This window comes from Sprattus sprattus (genome assembly GCF_963457725.1).
Source record: "Sprattus sprattus genome assembly, chromosome: 5".
Classification (NCBI taxonomy): Eukaryota; Metazoa; Chordata; class Actinopteri; order Clupeiformes; family Clupeidae; genus Sprattus; species Sprattus sprattus.
In genome coordinates this window covers 20077260-20097828 of record NC_137924.1, presented here as the reverse complement: position 1 = coordinate 20097828, position 20569 = coordinate 20077260, and the positions used below count along the sequence as shown (strand labels likewise).

Sequence of the window (20569 nt, the reverse complement as noted above, 5' to 3'; positions counted from 1 at the left end):
TGTGTAGAAACATTAGGAAAGAACCCTTTAAGTGTTAACCTTAGTAGGCAACTTCACTCGTTTCACGGTCTGCCAGTCTGCTCGGCTATCTCCTTGGCAACAGAATGTAAACTCTGCCGGACAAAATAGAACAGATGAGTGCACAGCACTTACCTAGAATGGAGAATGTGATTGTAGGTGGCAACAGTACTATAAAATGTTGAATTAGTCGTATACTATATATAGTAGTAGTAATTATATATGCTGTAGCAAAGGTTTAATATTCAAGTCAAGTGGTTGAGATAGAAGACATAAGGTGAGTCACCACTAACCTGATCAAAATGTTTTTAGCTCAACTTGCTGCATCTATCCTTTTGCATATGGTTGTTATGAGAAAAAACTAAAATATAGGATGTTTTTTGTTACTTCTTTTGAAAGAGTGTGTGCTAATCATTTTTCCCTACTGTCCTAGTTACCTAGTTCAGATTTTGTTGTGAAGCCAAAGCTATGTTGCAGAGTGCAATGAACAACAGAACACCATTGTGTTTATAATGGTGGAAAATTACTCTCACCTTATCTACCTGGCTCCTCACGTGGCTGTACCCTTTTGGGATTGTTCCATTCACCTGAGACTCACAATGTAATAACAATGGCTAAGATCAGAAAAACAGGTCCAGCATATTACAACAGTGAAGTCATAGATTTAAACAACAGCACAGTCCTGATCTATTGGTAGGCAAAGAAGCAGAGAGCAAGATCACAGACATAGACACAGGCTGTACTTGGCTGGACTGAAGATTCGGAGGACTACGGTGCTGGCTCCTTGTGTGTTCACCATACCACAGAGCACTCGCTTAGCATGAAGGCACAGAGCGCCAGAGCTTCGGAGGTCGATCCAGAGGAGGACCTGGAGGGGGTTGTGTCACGGCTGGAGCGAGGGCACTGGGAGGAGGTGGACCGACCCCACAATGGAGAGGGCTCCACGCCGCTTATCAGTGCCTGCCAGAGTGGCCAGACCATGGTAAGGGGACCAGAGGGAGAGGGGTGAAATGGGCTTATCAGGGGATTGATCTACAGCAGAGTGGCAGCTGCACCAGTAAAGCAGTGTGTTGTTGGGACATAGGTGAAAATAGATATAGTGATTTGATACATTTTATTGGCGGATGGTAAAGGTGAGACTGAGTGTGTGTGAGGGAGAAGGAGAGTATGTAATCTTTAATTTGTAGAATTTTTTTTCAAATCAAACTTCAAAATTGTATAATTAATTAGTTTATAGATGTATAACTTACAGAGTAGTAAACCTGCTATACCACATGACTTCTCTATTGCATTTGGGGGTTAATTACATCATCTGTATACATAACAATGAATACATCACCAACATCCTTAGGGCTCTGATTTACATAACAAGCACCTGACTATCTGGAACTGCTTGGGCCAACAGGGAAAAGAGGGTATTTTTCCAACCCCAGAGCCTTTGAATTGTTTGGGTGTCTTCATCATTTATGCTAAACATAAAACTACCTCAATACAAAATGACAACAGTCAGTACATTTACCAAAAATCGAAATCTACAAATGTCATATTATAAACAAACTATCTGTTGAAACTCTGTTAATAATAATCAATAATTGATGGTTAGGTAAGGGTTAGAGGATGTGTTTGGTTTAGCGGTATAGTGAACAATTAGAAAGGCTGAACTAGAATGTCAACAAACCATCTGTAGGCAGTCTCTGTAGGCAGACTATCCAAATAAAGTGTTACCTAGTTAGTGCACTGTATGCATAGTTAAACATCTGTTGAGTGTAGTAATGTGTGTTGGTGATTCTAAATGGCATAGTACTGCTTTCCTCATGCCAGATAATACATACCCTTCTCGAGCATGCAGCTGATGTCACGCTGTGTAACCACAACAACCAGACAGCTATGCATGTCAGTCATCGAGACCTCCAGGAGGAGTTGTTGTTGTTGGCCATGTTCAGGCCCCTGCCTCCTCAGGCTCAACTCCTACAGGCCTGCTGGCAAGGACACCTCCACCTGCTGCAGCACTTGCTGGTAGGAGATAAAACACTAACAACTGTCAGTCTCTTACTGCATCTTGTCTGAAGTGTTTGTTTCCACCAACATGTTGCTAATGATAGTGACAGACATGGCAAGGCATGTGTGTGCACTGAAAATATATTTTTTTTTGTACAAATATTTTCTCATTTGCAGTTGTGACTAGATGTGTTTAGATTAAATATCTGTGTCATTTTTGGTGACCCCAGGTGCCTGTGGCGTTTGTTGACCTGGTGAAAAGTCAGTAGTTAATGCTAATCTTGTATGTCTCTCCTAGGCTCACACATGCCATGTGGACGTTGATACTCCAAACAGGGATGGGCTAACCCCTCTCATGCTAGCTGTGAGAGATGTTGACCTGTTTGAAAGTCTGGAGGGCCGTCTGCCCTGGGAATACAATCCACTGGGAGTGGTTAGGGAGCTTCTGTCACTGTCGCTGTAAGTCAACCCTACAGGGTATAAGATATGAAATATTTACATAAACTATTTTTGTTAAGACTGTAGTACAATTATTTATCATACATCACTATCATCTCCTTATCCCAGTCACCTGGAGGTATGCGACCTTAGGGGATGCTCGGCCCTGCAGTATGCTTCACAAGTTAAGAGTTCCCTGAGAGAAGAGCTGGTGCAAGTGATAATGGATGCCCTCCACCAGCAAGGTACTGTGTGATAGTAAGACTACCAAATGCCTTGGTTGTTTCTGATGAGGATGCTAGTGTGGATTAAAAACAGTTTTGTTCTTTTTGTCAATACAGTGCTCATGCCCCTGCACTCTGAGTGTGTTGGTCAAGAGGAATGGTCTGTGAGTATCTCACATTGCTTCTCACCCAGTGGTCTCCTTGAGCAGACATCTGGCATTTCTGAGGTAAGGCGTCAACTCCCATTGAAGAGAATTATCTCAGTTTTTTATATTTCAATCATGGCTGAAAAACAAGTTTAAAAGCGCTCTTGATGTCACTCATTACAATGCTAGTAGACAACAAGATGAAAAATGTCAGAAAATAAAACATCTGGTAAAATACAATATACAGTACATCAACACCTTAGAAGCTGGTGTATTTTACATTTATTTGTTCTCTGTGTGTCTGGCTTCAAAGTACATTTCATAAGGTATCTAAAAAAGAAGCCTCTCAGCTGGCAGCTGACTGTGCAGTGTCTGACTTCTTGATTGAATTGAAGGGGCAGATAATCAGTAGAGAAAGGGCTGATACGTTTACGTTTAAATAGCAGGCAGGTGCCTCTTATATGGTAAGATTGATTTTAGTTGGATCCATTGGCGATCAATCCCTTAGAATTATGCAATGAAAGTGTAATAAGCTATGGTATAAGGTATATTTAACAAAACATTATTTCCTACAGAATCAAATTCAGTGTTTGGACGGCGGGCCCTTGTCAGAACAGCACAAAATAAACAGCCAAGGTAAGCACAATCTCCCCACCCCCAACAGACACACACACCCCAGTCATTTGCTCAGCTACTATATAACCAAACCCACCCTACAGACCATCTTGCAGATGGCCAGCGACAGAGAGGAGGGGTGTGTTTTGCTTAGCTGATTGGGTCATTCTCTTTTGAGTTAAATCACTCCCCCCCCTGAGGACAGCAGACCTAGTAGCGAGAGTCTGCTTGACTCCTGTCACACTGAGACAAGTAGCTTTGAGGCAGGGAACACAGTGTCTCTGTGAGTGTAACTGAACACTGACCATTCATCTTCTGGACAAGCAGGTTCTGCAACAGGTAGCATATGTTTTGATACTCTGCTGTGTCACCGTAAGTAATGCTCAAGATTTAGCACTGTAATGCATGTTCATATGACTATTCTAGTATGGTTGATGTAGTAATGTGTATTTATTTGTATGTTTTACCATGTAAGAATTTGTTACATAGTAGAATAATACGCTTTCCACTTTCTTAGGTACCTTAAACTCATATTATTACCATGGTAATACCAGATGAGGTCTTATGTCCTCTGTGGAGAACTTTATTATAGTAGTGTCATTTTTTCAGATGTAATCTTTGGATGCTGTTACGTTGCAGTTATATCCTAATTAGATTTTGTTCAGAGTACCTGAACAGCCTCCACTGAAGTTGTCATTTTACTCTCCCCCTTTTGACCTGACCCTAAGTTGAGCCTGTATTACCTGTCCCGTAGATACGCAGATCCAGAAGTCTGACCTGTGTAGCGCGAGCACACCAAGTGAGATGAGACCTCCAGACATGGTCCAACGGAAGGACAGCAGGTGGGCCAGCTCACAAGAGACGAGTTAGAAACACAAACAATGGAAACACATAAACACACCCACTGACTCCACAGCAAACACATAAACACACGAGAAACTCGACAGTAGCCTGTGAAGAGTGCTGCAATGCATTGCATCCTTAGCTCATTCAGTGCTACCATCTCACTGTGCCACAAATACAGCACATAAATATCCTGTTACCGGACCAGCATGCATGTCCCTGTTTCAAAGGTGGGCAATTATCCCAGAACAGAGTACAGAAGAGGGCAGAGCAGGGGGCACAGGGGGAGTGACTTATGGGTGAAACAGACCTTTGTTTGTTGATCTCTTGTTGCTGAAAGAAGCTCACTGCTCCTCTGTATTGCTGTTTTGTAATACCAAGTTCCTCATGAGCACCTTGAACATGAGCAGGTTGCAATATGCAGTGTTGACATTAGGTGTCTTTCAATATAATGAAGGGCCTGTGATGAGCGAGAATTGAACCAAACTACTGGATACTGTTAAAAAAAAGTACTGTATGCTGCTTGTGGTTTTGTTGTTGTTTCTTTTGGACCAGAACTTGGTAGGTTAAACTGACCTTTGTAAAAAACTGAAACTATACTGACATGAACATCAACTACTGATGTCAACTTAAAATCAATGTATATCCAAATTTGGTTGAAGATTGATATTTCATCCACATCCAAAATGAGCATTTTGATGAAAGACCAATAATGTATGACTGTCACGTTGCTACCAGGGTATGTTGTTATTTCTGCATTGTAATGAAGTGAGGGAATTTACCAACAGGGCTGGTTAGACAAACTATATGCAGAGTTCAATGATGCAATGAAAGGAAATCAAAAGCAGGACGTAATAGGATGGTATAATGCCGGCTTGTGCAGGAATTGTAGATTCCCATTAGCAAAAACAATATTTGCTGTCTGTTTTTTTTGGAGAACTGAACTCTCATTCTCATTGTTGCCCCTTAGTCGAACGAGACTGCTTCCAAAATTGGCGGACCATTGCAGTTTGGATAGTATGAATTCTGGTATGTTGGGTACAGAGCCCAATAGCCTAGCTACAAGTTGGACAGACATGAACTTCAAGCCTGTTCCTCCTGGATCCTCAGCTCCACAGACATCTTCTCTTCTTACCCGGTCTGCACCAACCATCATGGAACCTTATCTGGATGCAAGTTCCCTTCTTCAAGTGCGAACGAACATTCACAATCGTACGTAAATCTTTTTAGTGTTGACTAGTAACCCAAAATGGTCAGTGATCATAGAAAACATTATTTTAGTAACCAGTTTTGCCACATTTGTAAGGAAATATATTATTTTCAGGATTGACAAGTTCCAAGGAGACAGATGAATGGGGACAGAAGGTAATCATTATCACACATGAACACATGAAAAATGTTTTCCACTGAAGGTTGTCAATGCTGCTGACTGATATTTATGTTTTAAATAATGTCTTACAGGGTTCACCAGATTCACAAAAAATCAGAACACCAAGAACATTGGCTCCATTGAAGAGAGGATGCAGAAACACTCCTGTTCTATTGTGTCTAAAAGGACCTTGTCCACTCAAACCTATTGGTTTGTTTCCTCAGTCTATTGACCGCTCTGTAGAGACTGAAAAGGCATCCACAGAGGACATCCAAGGACAAAGAGAAAGAGATGACCGTGAAGGAAGCTGCCCTAGTGGTAGACAAGGACCACTGGGCATAGAGGACACGAATAGGGACAATAGTAATCAAGAGAGCGTCCTGGACCCAGATGGCCAAGTCCTGGATGGATCATCTCGATTCGATTTTCGGAACTCATCTGTGTTTGAGTGTGCAGCAAACCCAGGACTTGAGGTTGCCAAAGTGAGTGAAGAGGCTACTGGAGTAACATTTGAGGAAGGTATTTGTATCAGATCTCTGTTTGATAATGAGGAACACTGTGAATTTCAGCATACAGACGCTAACACAGAAATAACACGGGCTGCTGAAGACCCTCAGATGAACTATGCAGATGAGGCACAAGCTGAACAGAAGATTGTCTGCTCTGAGAATCCTTCAGTAGAGGCATGCAGAGCTGAGCAATCACCTACAAAGTCACATCCCTCAACTGGTGACACTAGAGACATTGTGGATGAAGTCAAAATAAGAAACTCACATGGTGTGGGAGATACTGAGCATCTTCTAGTGCCAACTGTGAATGCCACAATGGCAAAAGAAGAACATGTGCCAGAAGCCAAGAGTCAAATTACAAGATTCAAGAAAGACAGAAAGGGAAGCACTCTTTTCCAAACTAACAATTCCTTTAATGTCTTGGCATTTAAAACCCCAAATAAGAAAACTTCAGCTGTTCCATTCCATGTGAAGAGTCAAGATGGAAAACATGATTTAATCAACAAAAATGTGTCAAGGGGTATTCAAACAAACATAGAGCAAGCAGGCACTCGAAAGCGAGTACCGGAGTTAGTAAAACCAAAGTGGGGAAATGCTGACAAGAAACGTCTGAGTAATATAAGATGTCTAAGTCAAAATAATTTCACCCAAAAGGAGCAGAATAGACCGAAACCTCCCCACCACCCCAAGACAGAGATTGTAGGGCCACCTAAGGCAAAATCAGCTGTGGATTATATAACTTACAATGACATGTTTCATGAGATCATGAAGGGGGACGATGGGCTAGCCATTTTTGAGATGTTTGCAACCCCACTGTATGACAACCTCAGAGTGACAAGGTCCTCTGAAAGACAAAGGCAGGTGCAGTCAGCTCCACCAATCAAGACCCATATCCAAAACTTCAAGAACAGATGCCCCAAGATAGCGGAGAGAAAGAAAAAGAAACAGGCCGATAAGAGTAAGCAGAAAAGAAATAGGGACATTGTAGTATCAGGCAAGCCTTGCAATGCACTAACTTTGAAAGAAGACAACACTGAATCGTTTTCCAATTCAAGTCCTAGGAAGCCTGAGGCGATCTCATGTGTTGAGGCAAATGAAGAAATGGACGCTCCCCAGGGTGATGAGCAGACTCTGAAAGGGCATGTATTGTCAATAATTGAAGAAGCTCTGTCTCAAACTAGCTCAAAGGCACATATGTTTGGCAATCAGTTGCAGGGAAAATGTCTCGGCGTGTCTGCTGAGAAAAGGAAAGCTTCCCTTCAGCTCACTGGAAGTCATCAGGACATCCCTGAAGAATCTGAGGTGAAGGTTGATCCAGGCACAGAGTGCAGTCAAAGTTCAAAGTTCACCAGTTCACAAGTGTGTCCTGCACAGCCAAAGGTCAACACTTGGACCTCAATCAGCAAGGACCGAACATGCCTGACTCTATTTCAGACGTATGGGGCTGAGGGAGAGGAGGACCCTCTCACAGATGAGCTGATGCAGTGCCTGGTGGATGAGTTAATATCACTGGAGGAGAGAGAAATAGACACTGACCATTCTGACAACACCAGAGTCCACAGGCCCAGCGAAGAAGCTCCACTGATGATGCAACAAACTTTCCACAAGGTACACTTGCAAATCCATTGTGTAATACTGTTTGACTGCATACAGATATCATCCCTTTGATCAACGCCTGTCATCTGTGTTTAACTCACAGGGCAGTGGTGTGGTCAATATGGAAGGGTCCTGCGACGAAGGAGCCATCACATGGACAAAGGGAGATATTCTAGGTAGAGGGGCATTTGGAACAGTAAGTGATATTATTTAACCATACATCACTGACTTACATTTACAAAAATAGTGATGCAGGAGGTTAAGCTCATGAGTGGTTGCCAGACAGCTGAGCATCATTTGACACAGGTGTAGTTCAAAGGTCATGTGGGGAGCATCTGCTCTCTAAGAATCAGCTTGTTAAACTTCTCTCTCCTTCTCTTTTAAGGTCTACTGTGGCCTGACCAGCCAAGGGCAGCTAATTGCCGTGAAGCAAGTCATCCTGGATGCCATGGATGGGGAAATAGCAGAAAACGAGTATGGCTGTCTCCAAAGAGAAGTGGACCTGCTAAAGAGCCTCTGCCACACAAACATTGTTGGGTTCCTGGGCACCTCTCTGAGTGAGAGCGTCGTCAGCATTTTTATGGAATACATCCCCGGAGGATCCATCGCTAGTATCCTTCATCGCTTCGGACCCTTGCCCGAAAGGGTGTTAGCCATCTACACCCAGCAGATCTTAGAGGGCGTGGCCTACCTGCACAGCAACAAAGTCATCCACAGAGACTTGAAGGGGAACAATGTCATGCTCTTGCCCACTGGTGTGATCAAGCTTATTGACTTTGGTTGTGCCCGTCGGCTTAGCTGTCTCAACCAAACTGGGAGTCACAGTGACATATTGAAATCTGCACACGGCACACCCTACTGGATGGCACCAGAAGTGATCAATGAGACTGGGCATGGCCGGAAGTCAGACATCTGGAGCATAGGCTGCACCGTGTTTGAGATGGCGACTGGAAAACCTCCACTGGCTCACATGGACAAGATGGCCGCCCTATTCTACATAGGGGCCCGACAAGGACTGATGCCATCTTTGCCGGACAGTTCCTCCAGACATGCAAAACATTTTGTACAAGCATGTCTAACAAGGTTAGTGATTTTTGCCTTGCCTTTGGTGTATATGAAGTAATTAGGAAACAACTGGAAAGGTAGCAATACAAATCTTAATTATTGTTTTTCAGTGATCAACATCAGAGACCAACTGCAGAGCAGCTGTTGGAACATCCTTTTCTTCCGCATGAACGATGGTTTGAATGAACATCCCTGTTCACTTCAGAGAAATGGATTGATTTGACTCGTCATTTGAAATGTAATCTTAAGTTGGAATGTTAACTATGAAATAATGACTTGTGATGAAAATGAACTGCACTAAATACATTTATAAATACAGCTTTAAGACAGGCGTTGCATATTGTGATCTGAGCATCTGTTCCAATTACCATTATCAATCAATATAACAGACAGAATGAAGTTGATCCATAAAATATTCTGACTGTTCTGGTTCAGCTGACTAAGGAACAGTAAAATTGTTTAAATTGTCTATACTGAAATTATTTATTTTTGCAAAGGATAATTGATTTTGTATGACTATGTATTTATCTCACAAATTCTCTCACACTCAAAGTTCGGGTAGTGGAAACCTTGGGATTTATTTGTACAACTTAACTGAAAGAGGGTGGGGGAGTGGAGGGGGCTGACCGGACTGGATGTTGATATGTTCCACTTTATAAACCTCTAACTCTGTGCCCATGAATAAAGTAACAATCTGTAGTCCTTGACCTCATGTTCCCATTCTGCTCAATGAAGTAAATGACTCCTCTTTTGCAGAAATTATTTTTACCCCACAATCAAAATTATGCATATTGCAGGAACGCATGACATGGAAAAGTAAAACTATTTTTAAACCCCATTGTTTCAACACTGATTAAATTCCCAGAAAACTTCATGCGTCTGCATTTAACAAGAGAAAACCTACATTTTTTCATTATTGACTTACAGTGTCGCACCTATAGGCTACAGCTTGAAGCCGAGAGAATTTTAAATGCACTTCACAGCAAAGGTTATGTAAACTTTAGAGTCCTCTTAATTTCTCTTCTCGAGGCACAACCTTTGGCATCCAGCTTAAAGTCACCTTGGGGAAGGAAAAGGACAAACTGAAAGGCCTCTGACGAGCCAGGTGATTGGTTAGGCATGGTGGGTCCTCGCTTGACACCCATGCAGAGAATACAGGCTTCTAAGCATATCACTGGAATGCTGCAGTCAGAATCAGAAAATGGATTCTTATCAAGTTACAAGTGTCTTTTTTTTCATTATTTCATTCACATACATACAAGCACACATATCTGTGTGTGCTCTCATACACTCATACACACACACACACACACACACACTTTGTTATACTTACAAGCAGTTCCAAACCTGAGTATTTATGTTATCACTTTTTTTTAAGCATACAAAAATGTATGTACATTTATCTCCACTTCCTGTAAACAGCAGTCATCATTCTTCATCCCTTTGATTGAAACATGCAGATCATACATACAGTATAGAAATGAAAGACCTCACGCGTCCCCACATCAGTACACACTCACGCACACATATCCCCTCTCAGAACAGGAAATAGGTCATTTTGGAAGAGCCTAATAGTATTTATGAATTACAATTGTGGAGATTCGCTTAAATTATAAACGAAAAAAAAAAATAAAAAAATCATTGCATCATTCAGTTTTAAGTATTTAGAATTGAACTCCCAATCAGCTTCTAGTGAGGAGATTTAAATCCATGTGTATTAGAATGCCCCCTACAACTCACAGCCCATGCCACAACCCACTGAGTGGGTTTGGAGGACAGAGCAGCAACGACATACACAGACAAGGGGAGCACAGGGTGCCACTGCCAAGGAATCAGAGGATCAGAACGCATTCTCTCTTTCTCTCGCTCTTTCTCTCTCTCTCGTCACTTCTCAATAAGAGAAAAACATCTATATTGAAGTAGTTACTGAAGTAGGGTTTTTTTTTTCTATTGTTTTTTTGTTTTTCTAAATCCCCCTGTGGCTTTCAGGTGTTCCTTCCTTGGGCACTTAACAGCGAGGCAAGCACGTCAAATGTGTCTTTGTAGTTCGCGTGCTGGCCACTGGCGCGTTCAGGCCCGCGGCTCCCCACTGGCTTCCTGTCCAGTTTCGCCAGGGTGCTGGGATGTCCGTAGCCCACCTGGGGGACGCACAGGGGGAAGGGAAGGTTAAGAACAGAGCTGCGAGACGACACACACACCTGCTGTACAGAGCAACAATTATGGGAACTACCTGAGCTGCCCTTGGAGCTTTTGTTCTTTTTGGAGTGGTGGTTGTGGCTACTTTCGGGGTAGCCCCTCTTCCGGGAGGAGGTACTGGAGGAGCTGGAGCCCATGGCCAAACCGTCGGCGCCCAGACTCAGCGGGCTGCGGAGGGCACCTCCTGATCCCGAGCCTGAGCCCGGACCCTCGTGGGCCCCTCTGCCATTGCCGCTGTGAGCATGGAAGTGAGAGTGGCCATGCTTGTGGTGGTGGTGCCGGTGGCCTGAGTGGTCCCGGTGCTTCTCCTTGCTCACCAGCGGGCTGGAATGTTTGCTCTTGGCGCCACCCTCGTCCGAGGAGCTGTGCCGCTCCGAGGACACCTTGATCTTCATCTTTAGCTCCTCTTTGCTGCCGGAGCCGCTCCTTTCACCCTGGGAAGGGATCGGAAGGCGCAGCTTCAGCGAAGCGCCTTTGTCACGTCTGTCCCCGCTGCCGTTGTTGCCACTCTGAAACCTCTCCTGGCCTGGCATGGCCAGCTTCATCTTCAGAGGGGAGGCAGTCGGGAGGCTGATGCCAGCGCTGCCGATGCCGGGGCCCGGCAGAAGGCTGTGTGAGTGGGCCTGTGGGTGCTTGCGGTGGTCCGCCTGAAGGGAGGCTCTGCTATACGCCTCCTGACCCTCATGCTCCCCACCCTGCGGATGCTGCTCTTGCCGGCGTTTCTGCACTGCCTGCTCAGCCGCCTGCTTCTCGCGGTATTTGTCCAGAGTCATCTTAACTGTGGCGACAGGAGGAGGAGGGGGAGGCGGAGGAGGGGGAGGGGGCGGCGCAGCGAAGGCTGGCGGGGGCTGGTGTTTCGCCCCTCCGCCCGCCTTATGTTCGTGTTTGATGGGAGTGAAGTCTGCACTCTTGTCGGGCCGGTGTGAGTGTGAGGAGCCGTGCTGGGGCAGCAGCGGCGCCCCCTGCGGGAGCCCCAAGGCGTCTGGTTTGAGGGGTTCTGAGCGGACCTGGTCCTGAGGCCAGTCGTTCGGGGCCGTGAACGTGTAGGAGGTGCCCGGAATGCCCGTGAGAGCGTCCAGGGAGAGGCCGCCTCCCGGGTTGCCAGACAGGGAGACGGGGAACGAGGCAGAGGCCTTTGAGAAGGACGCATCTCCAGACATACCAGGGATGGCATCAACAAGGGAGTTGTCCTGTGACATGGAGGGACATGTGAAGGTACCGCTACCGTCTGTCACCTGGCCATCTGCTTTGGGCTTTTTGGCAGCTTGCGTGGCCTAAGGAAGGGATCACAAAGGGTGGTTCAAATTAAAGTGAGCTCATTTAAAACAAATACTGGGCTTGTCCTAAAGAGACAGAAGTCTGGCTGGGTAAGCTAGCAGCCACAACTACCACCCTGTGATCACTTCATTAGGCAAACAAGTACATTCTACATACAAATTAGCACTAGTCACTTCACTAGTGTGGTCACGTTAAAAAAGATCCAAAAGGTAATTGCTTTCACCAGCTATTAACTTAACCATATATTACATTTTTATTGTGGGCCATATTCAGAACACTTATGAACAGTCACAATGTTTAATGAAATGATTCTTTACCCTCCAGTTCCGAATCCTCTTTAGCCTGCTCGGCGTCTTCTCTAAAATCTGGAGAAATTCATGGGTCAGCTCTGGTGGTGGTGGAGGGGGGGGGGGGGGAGAGAGAAGGGAAACATATTGTTGATTTGTGCTCATTTATGGAGTAGAAGACTAATGTAAACTGCATATTTATAAACTCTGTATATGATTTAAGATGTCAACAACATTAACTCACCATCCAAAAGCTCCAGGGTCACTGAACTGTCCACATACTCCCACCAGTGCTTTCCATCGGTAGACACTGGGATCTCCCAGTTGGACCATTTGCAAGCGAGGTGTATGCACACGCAAGCAATAACTGTGGGCTTGTGCTGCAGACAGAAGGTGGTGAGGTGGAGACTGCAGGTGGGGAAGAAGAGGGGACACGACAGGGAGAGAGGGGCGGAAGAACCATCAGAGACTGGCGGTCACATACGCTGTACATACTTACAACAACAAACAGCAGCATGTCAACATTCAATGACAAGGTCAATAATCAACATTAAACTGTGTAAGATATTACAGCAGTAGTGTGTCCTCAATTGTGAGTGACGTGTTTAATTGAGGAGTTAATATGTTTGTTCTCTGCTCGCTAAGTCTGTTCCTTGTATAATTCATATATTCCGCGGTCTTGAAGACCGAATATTTCTGCCTTGAGAAATTGTGACCTATATCTTAACAGTTGACCAAAAGTGAAAACAAGAAAACACTTTCATTCAAAATTAAGGACAACTTTAGCATATCAGTCCTAGCACAATAATCAGACAGTATGTGGGTACACTTGCATAATTATGATCATGCAAATTCATTCAAACTAGTCTATAAATGATCTTTTGTAATAACATCAAATGTGGCAAGAGCCACACAGCTACCATCCACGTGTTTACCTCTAGACATGACAAATACAGCAGGTGCTAAGTGCTTCAAAAACAAAGGAAATCCAAGAAAGATATCAGAGACCCTTTACTTGTGTGACAAAAAAATGCCACACCAGACCAGAACGCATGTCACACAATTTGTTAGGTCATAGATGACCAATGGCTGAAATGACAATGGTAAACATTGGATGGTACCCTTGTGCCTCAAACAAGTACAATGTCTGGAAGCTGACCCTATTGAGGCATAAAGTGACTGGCCAACATCTAATTTTGATGCTTGTTTTGGTCAACATAGGATTCTATATACGAGGTGCGATCAAAAAGTTCCGAGACTGCTCCTGTTGTGAACAAACGGAGTACAGCACAGTAATGCACGTGTAGCTGGTGTAAGTAATACATTTTGTGAGAAGGTATTTCATCGCTTGGTGACATCGCTTGATCAACTTCAGCAACTGGTTTAAACACGTTTTTGTGACCACTGGTAGATGCGCATTTGCGATTTCAGCACGGACCCTAATCTTGAGCAAAAAAGCGAGAAACAAATTTTGTTGCAAAATCAGGGAGATGGCAAGGGAGACCCTTGAAATGCTTCAGAAAGCCTTCAGCAATGGGCTGAAGCGAGGCGTATCGAGTGGTATTCGCATTTTAAGAGGGGCAGAACGTTACCCTCCACAGGCACAACCAACGAAAATGTCCAAGAAAAGTAACACATTGTGCGTCAGGATCAACGGATCACTTTCCAGAAAATTGTTGACACTCTCATTTGGAACAGTTCAAGATAGTCCTCAAGGTCAATTTGAACATGCGCCGTATTGCTGCCAAGTCTGTGCCCAGTATCCTAACTTTCGAGCAGAAGCAGCACTGTGTCCAAGTCTGCAAGGATCTCAGTCCACAGGCGCCCGGTATGACCCAAACTTCATCAGGAGGATCCTCACCAGATACGAGAGTTGGGTCTACGGTTATGACCCAGAGACCAAACAGAAATCTTCACAGTAGAAGAGCCTGCAGTCTCCAAGACCGAAGGTGGCGCATCAGGTCCGAAGCGCAACCAAGAACATGTTGGTGTTTTTTTTTTTTTTTTTACATTCATGGGATGTGCACCATGAATGCCACCCAGGGTCAGACTGTTGGCGGCAAGTTCTACTGTGACGTTCCATTTGGCACAGACAACCTGTGCTGCAATGGCAATTGATCCTTCCAACATGCTCCTCCACAGTGCACTGAAAACACACGCATTTCTCGCCCACAACACATTCATCCCCCTGCCCCCTGTTGCCGGGTCGCTTTTTCACATCGTGGAATTCCAGCACAAATCGCAGACGGTGCTTGACACGCTGGCAGAACAGGAGGTTCCAAGTGTGGCAGGAGCACTGGGAGTGGTGCACTGCTGCACCAGTGGACTACTTTGGATAGGGTGTCGGCCATTTTTAAATCAGGTTTTTGCTTGTTATAGGCGCAGTCTCTGAACTTTTTGTTGTCCTCGTAAGGAGAACTCTCTTTAAAAGTGCATATAGCTTTTTGTCCCTACTGACACAGTAAACACAGAGACAACCCAAAATAAAGACTTGTCTTGGCAAATCATGAACTTTAAATGCAGTCAATGAAATCAGCAAAAAGCATCTTGTGTAAACTGTTTAAATGTTGATTCTTTCAAAAATCCTATCAAAACAGCAATAGTAGTTACGACTTTAAATCCCACGTCCAGGCATTGTAAGGTTTTACTGAAAAAAAATGCATACTAAAGCATCTTTGGTACTTCATACCTACTCTAGTTGTACAATGCAACACAAAATAAATATTACAACCAACCCATTAAGGACTTGAACTACATCCACGGATAATACAAATGTTGAAATACTTGCAGAGTACAAGACCATTAAAGGCATACTAATAATAGTTTAAAAGGACAGCCTTATAACACTGGCTGGTTCATTGAAACCACTTTTGGCATAGCTCTAAATTGTCAATCTGAGATATTGGTCCTTAATGGGTTAGGAGCCAACTTATATATAAAAAAAAAAAAAAAAAAACGTCAATGCAACACTGGGACATTTAAAAAAAAAAAAAAAAATGATTTAAACTGCTACGTCAAACAACAATCAAACTACATCTTTCACTAAATATTGTTTTAACACACTGATTTATAAAAATCTGAAAAATGCAAAAAACATTACAAAGTGAAACAAAAAATTAAAGGTTATGGTACTTACCAGATAGACTTCTATGCAATGTTTACATCTGTGTAATCTTTTCTGCTACTCAGGCTACCACAGTGTCTTTTTAAAAAAAAGACAAATGCACCTCTGTAACCGAGCAAACGTGAGGTTCAAGCGCACCACTACACTTCGCAATGTGCATTCAGCCCCCTTCAGTGCCAACATTGGTCCCTCGTACAATACACCGCACTGCAGCCGGGGTTCGGACCGCCATCGCCCCCTCTCTGCCCAACCCCCGCCCCCATTTCTGGGGTGGAAGCATCAGAAGGGGCGGCGTTCCAGAAGCCACCAGCGCAAGGAGGGTGTTGGACACTACAAGGGTACCCTGCAGTAACGGAAGCTATAGTGTGCAGTCACAGTGCAACAAATGAGGGACAGGATAACAACCTGTTGGTAGCCATGAAATAGGAAGTCTGTGCCAGATCCTTGCTTGCTGTGGCAGAAGAAGAGAGAGGGGGATGAGAATTAGCTTCTGAAAAGAAAATGAAGGAATAAAAATGGATAAATGAAAGTCTGCCAATTCTTAAAACATACAACAAAAAAGCAGGTGATCCAATCAGTCACATCAGTCATGTGTACTCAAACTGTTCACAAAACATTGTGATTAGAGAACTGCGACCTTTAATAATTAGTGAACAGGATAAATGTCTCGTTTACTGCATTTACTGCATAATCTACATTTAACGACTGAGTGACTGTTGGGCAAAACTACTCTCAAATGACAAAAGGAAACCTTTACCTCGCACTAGTTGGGAACATTTCACAACATCAGTGTGTGGATGCTCAATAGTTATTTCAAAACCTGCAAGAAAGAACACATTCAAATGTTACACCACTGATCAAAAATACACACACATATTTATAGAGAGAAGTATTAATCAAATGATCAAAAACATGACTAAGGTGCAGCTCTTCCAAGTCTGTGGCACACACCAGATGTAACATTGACTGCAGGAAGCCATTGTGTGCATGCCTGCTCAAGAATACAACAGATGGCATTGCAGACAAGGCAATTTTATTTGATGAAGACTTGTGATTAAAAAAATGTGGTGGTGTGGGTTGAAAAACAGTTCACCAAGTTAAGTTTAAACAACTAGACAGACTGGGAAAACATGAATATAACTACTTAGTTTACTATGGTTTTGGTTTGGTCCCAATTCAATTTACAGGTGCATACACAATAGTCTTCTTTGGCTCCTCAAAAAGGTCTCTGGTATTTGTCCAGTCAAAAGGGCTGCATCAAGGGCACACAAGGCAGGAAACGAACATCCTACACCCAAGAGACACACTCCAATACATTCACAATGTACACTATATGCACTCACGTGAGACCACCTCTCTTCTCAAGAGTTTGACCTTTACTTACCTAAAGTCTGCAGCACTATGGTTTCAAGTATCACCAGCTCTTGAGCTTGCTGGAGGTATGCCTGAAGTTCAATAGACAATCATTACATGATGTTTGTAATGTGTCTCTTACCCCATTTCCAGAATGCAACCCTTTCATTGACTTATAGACAGTAGTTGGCAGTCCCGGTTGGTTGAAGTCAGTGCGTGATGCATAGCGCATTACAAATGACTATAGCTGGCTGACCCATCCAGTCAAAAATGGCAAACGCCAGTTGTTTGTGACCAGGATCTCAAAATGCCAAACAGAAGCACACAGGCAAGAGCTTCTGCCAAGGGAGGTTGAAAATGGGAGTGATTGGGGGATGAAATAGTGTGTGGCAGGAGGGACACTTACATTACTCTTTGTATCCAGCGGAGGCTCTTGAGGGTATAAACAGGCATGCGCCACTTTAATGACATGCTCTAGTTTCCGAGGCTGCTCTTCAACTTTGGCAGCCAAGAATAAGGTGGTAGGGGAAATTATCTGTTCCGAGAAGAAATATTGTCACACTCGTGGCGTTAAGAGTTTAAATCTACTGTACAACATGTGTAAGGCAATCAAAATAAACCAGCTTCCTAACCCTGTGCTGACAAATGTGAGCTCAAAGTTTTAAAGGACTATAGCCTAATTGCATGACTTCAGATAGTAAAGCTATATGACAGTTTAAAAGCTGAACAATCTAATATATGCTAGCGACACATCACATATGCAAATGGATTTAAATGTGAGCAAAAAAGGTCATACTTACATTTCTATGGAATTTTGTGAAAGAGTGGTACATATAAAATCTATGCATGTAAACAATTGCAGTATTTATTGTCAGTTGGGAGCTAAAATATATATAATTAAGGAAAACACTTCAATGGCAGAGCAACAATTGAATGATAATCTTTTTGTTTGTTCCCATTAATCAATGTGGCTACACTGAAATTAACACATAAACACTTTTTGAGCATGAAATCCTGAACATCATTGTTACAACCAGAATAAACACACAAATACCTATGCGGGTAAAGATAAATAAGAGGGTGACTGGCATTTATTGCTGATAGATTTCTGCTACAGCAATTGCCATTTATGTGCTCACTGTACGGTTACGTATTGCATCTTCACTTTTCGGCCACTAAAGTTTAACTTTCTCAACCTTTATTACATATTGAACTACTTTATTCTCCAATTGTTCACTCATCTTCCCTTCAGGTCCATTTCACTCCCTGATATTTACAACAAATTACTTTTGATGCTTTGTCAGCTCCATTCAACTACACCCAATGTGTCACTGGAAACCATGTTCACCCTTTACCTCTGAAAGGTGGTAGGTAGCTAGCCAATTGTTTCAGAACCTTATAAAGGTTGAGGTCTCAAGACAATCACACGATTTCCGAGAACCAAAGTTGTAGTACGACGCTCTCTAGTGGACAAAACACACAACTAATAGATAAGCTAATCATGTTAATTTCAACAAAAGCTATGTATTTGTTTGACAAAATTGGACAACATAACGTAATAACTTTTAAAAGTTCAGTGAGCAAAGGGAGTAATGAAAGACTACTAGCCGCCCTAACTAAACTAACGGAATTAGCCGTTATCAAGTTAGCTTGCCATCCTAGCAGTCGACATTTATACTAGTTTAACATATCGAGGCCATCAATTTGATGAATATAACCATCATTATTTAGTAGAGCGTCACATTTTGTTTGTGTGCTTAATCCTACGATGATGGTTAATGCTGTCAATTATATGTAGCAAACTGAATCTGAATGCGCGGGATTCATTGCTAATGCAATGTCAACAAACAAGTCACGTTTGCTAGATATCTATCATAGCTAACTAGCTAGCCAGCTAATGTTATCTAAATGACGCAAGACATAGCACGTCACATAGCTAATAGCATAACAGCGTGCCGCTTTTAATTCACTCGGCTATAATGTTCGACATGATGAACCAAAATCCAAGAGTTTTCCATTTACATTAATTCTCATCAATTTACCACAAATCAGATGCCAACCAATTCAGCAGTTTACCAAATTAACAAAAAAAGTCAGTATTAGCTAGCATATGTAGCTTAGACAGCTAACCTTGCCTCGCTAGCTTTCCAGTCATCAACGCGTAACTTTATTTGTCAGGTAAATCGAACGTTTAGGTTACTTGGATAGCTCAAACTAATATTTTACGGTATTATTAATGTGAAAATATATTTTGAATACACGTCAACTACAGAATTTAGGGAGGCCGCTTGAAAATGGGCCTAGGCCGCCATTGCCCCTGAGCCTCCTCCTCCCCGACCGAGAACCGTATCAAAATAGAAAATGACTTTTTAAAGGATACACGTTGAGTCTCTGGCCCATATCTTGAATAAGGTTTGCCGCTTGCTGTCGATAAGACAGTTCTCTATCCGGTTCTACTCCACAGCGTCGAGACGGCGTGCTTTCGAGCTGTTCCCGGGTGAAGAACCATTTCGACGAGGATCCCCGGTACGCCGCCATTACTCCGGAGTAAACGTCCAGTTTCGGAACACAACAGAATGCATAAACGTCATTACGTAACTACGTGTGATATAATTATCCACTATAAAACACTATCCGTTCTTCATCGTCACGCAGAAAAACTGACTACCTCGAATGGTTTTTAAATAAATGTACGTTAAAGCTTACAATTATCAAAGCGATATTTTTTAGCACATAAGAATGAATTCCATGATTTCATTACGATTCAAGATTTGAGCCATACACTACACAAGATGGCCCTCCAGTGGCACATTATGGTACACCCATGCCCACATATTTGGTGTGGTATTTCTGGTGATATTTAGCAGAGAACGTAGCTGATTTTATAACTTGGTGATCAGTGCAACAGTGGCCAGTCTACTTGTGTTGTTTAATGTTTTGCCCTCATTATTTTCTTTATTTAATATTTTTGGGGTGCCACTGCATGCACTTTTTCCTGCCGAAAATTTGCAAATAGGTCATATTTACAATTAGCCTATTGTAATATAAACATTTTGTATGCCTACACATCATTTTCATGTTGTTGTAACATTCAACATTGTGGCCAGATACATAATTTGAGTGAGTATTGCATATGGTCAAAGCCTGACTAAATGGTCAGGGTTAAGTATTTTGTAAATAGGCCTATGCTTATTGGATAATGAAACCTTAACTATATATCACCATTCCACTTAAGTCTCCTGGCAAACTCCATAATCTAATATCCAGATAACTCTATTCACTGTCTCTGTATAACTCTGGTGCATTATTAAGTAGACACTATATACTAAAAATGATCTAACAAATAAACAGCTTTTGAGCTACTGCCTTCTACGATGGGAAAACCTTTAAAAATGCTTTAGGAGTCGGAAAGCCTGGTATAGGAGTATCTAAAATATTATTTAAACTACTAGATATTAGAAGGACATTTTGTATGTATTTATTATACATTTGTAAGTACTTGAAAAAGTC

At 42.8% G+C, this 20569-nt stretch overlaps 2 protein-coding genes across 4 annotated transcripts; one reads left to right on the top strand and one right to left on the bottom strand.

The window, feature by feature from the left end:
• Positions 1 to 838: 838 nt before the first annotated feature.
• Positions 839 to 9007, top strand: map3k19 (mitogen-activated protein kinase kinase kinase 19; the record flags this gene model as incomplete). The annotated part of the gene is made up of 9 exons (XM_080839697.1): positions 839 to 1000; positions 1840 to 2034; positions 2247 to 2277; positions 4194 to 4304; positions 5895 to 6133; positions 7535 to 7768; positions 7860 to 7952; positions 8142 to 8839; positions 8932 to 9007. 9 exons carry the CDS (start codon positions 839 to 841, stop codon positions 9005 to 9007), a joined length of 1839 nt encoding a protein of 612 aa, XP_080695823.1.
• A 367-nt stretch (positions 9008 to 9374) lies between these two features.
• Positions 9375 to 19597, bottom strand: ccnt2a (cyclin T2a; the record flags this gene model as incomplete). Of its 3 annotated transcripts, none has more annotated exons than XM_080838796.1 (10): positions 9375 to 10959; positions 11052 to 12291; positions 12613 to 12683; positions 12827 to 12990; positions 16112 to 16157; positions 16464 to 16526; positions 17091 to 17151; positions 17466 to 17594; positions 17860 to 17941; positions 19440 to 19597. In XM_080838796.1, the coding sequence occupies 10 exons, from the start codon at positions 19595 to 19597 to the stop codon at positions 10892 to 10894; spliced, it is 2082 nt and encodes a 693-aa protein (XP_080694922.1). In that variant the 3' UTR covers positions 9375 to 10891. The 3 variants fall into 3 exon arrangements, with proteins under 3 accessions (XP_080694922.1, XP_080694923.1, XP_080694921.1); XM_080838797.1 differs by having other exon boundaries at positions 16112 to 16196; positions 19440 to 19590; XM_080838795.1 differs by having other exon boundaries at positions 9375 to 12291.
• Between the last annotated feature and the right edge of the window lie 972 nt (positions 19598 to 20569).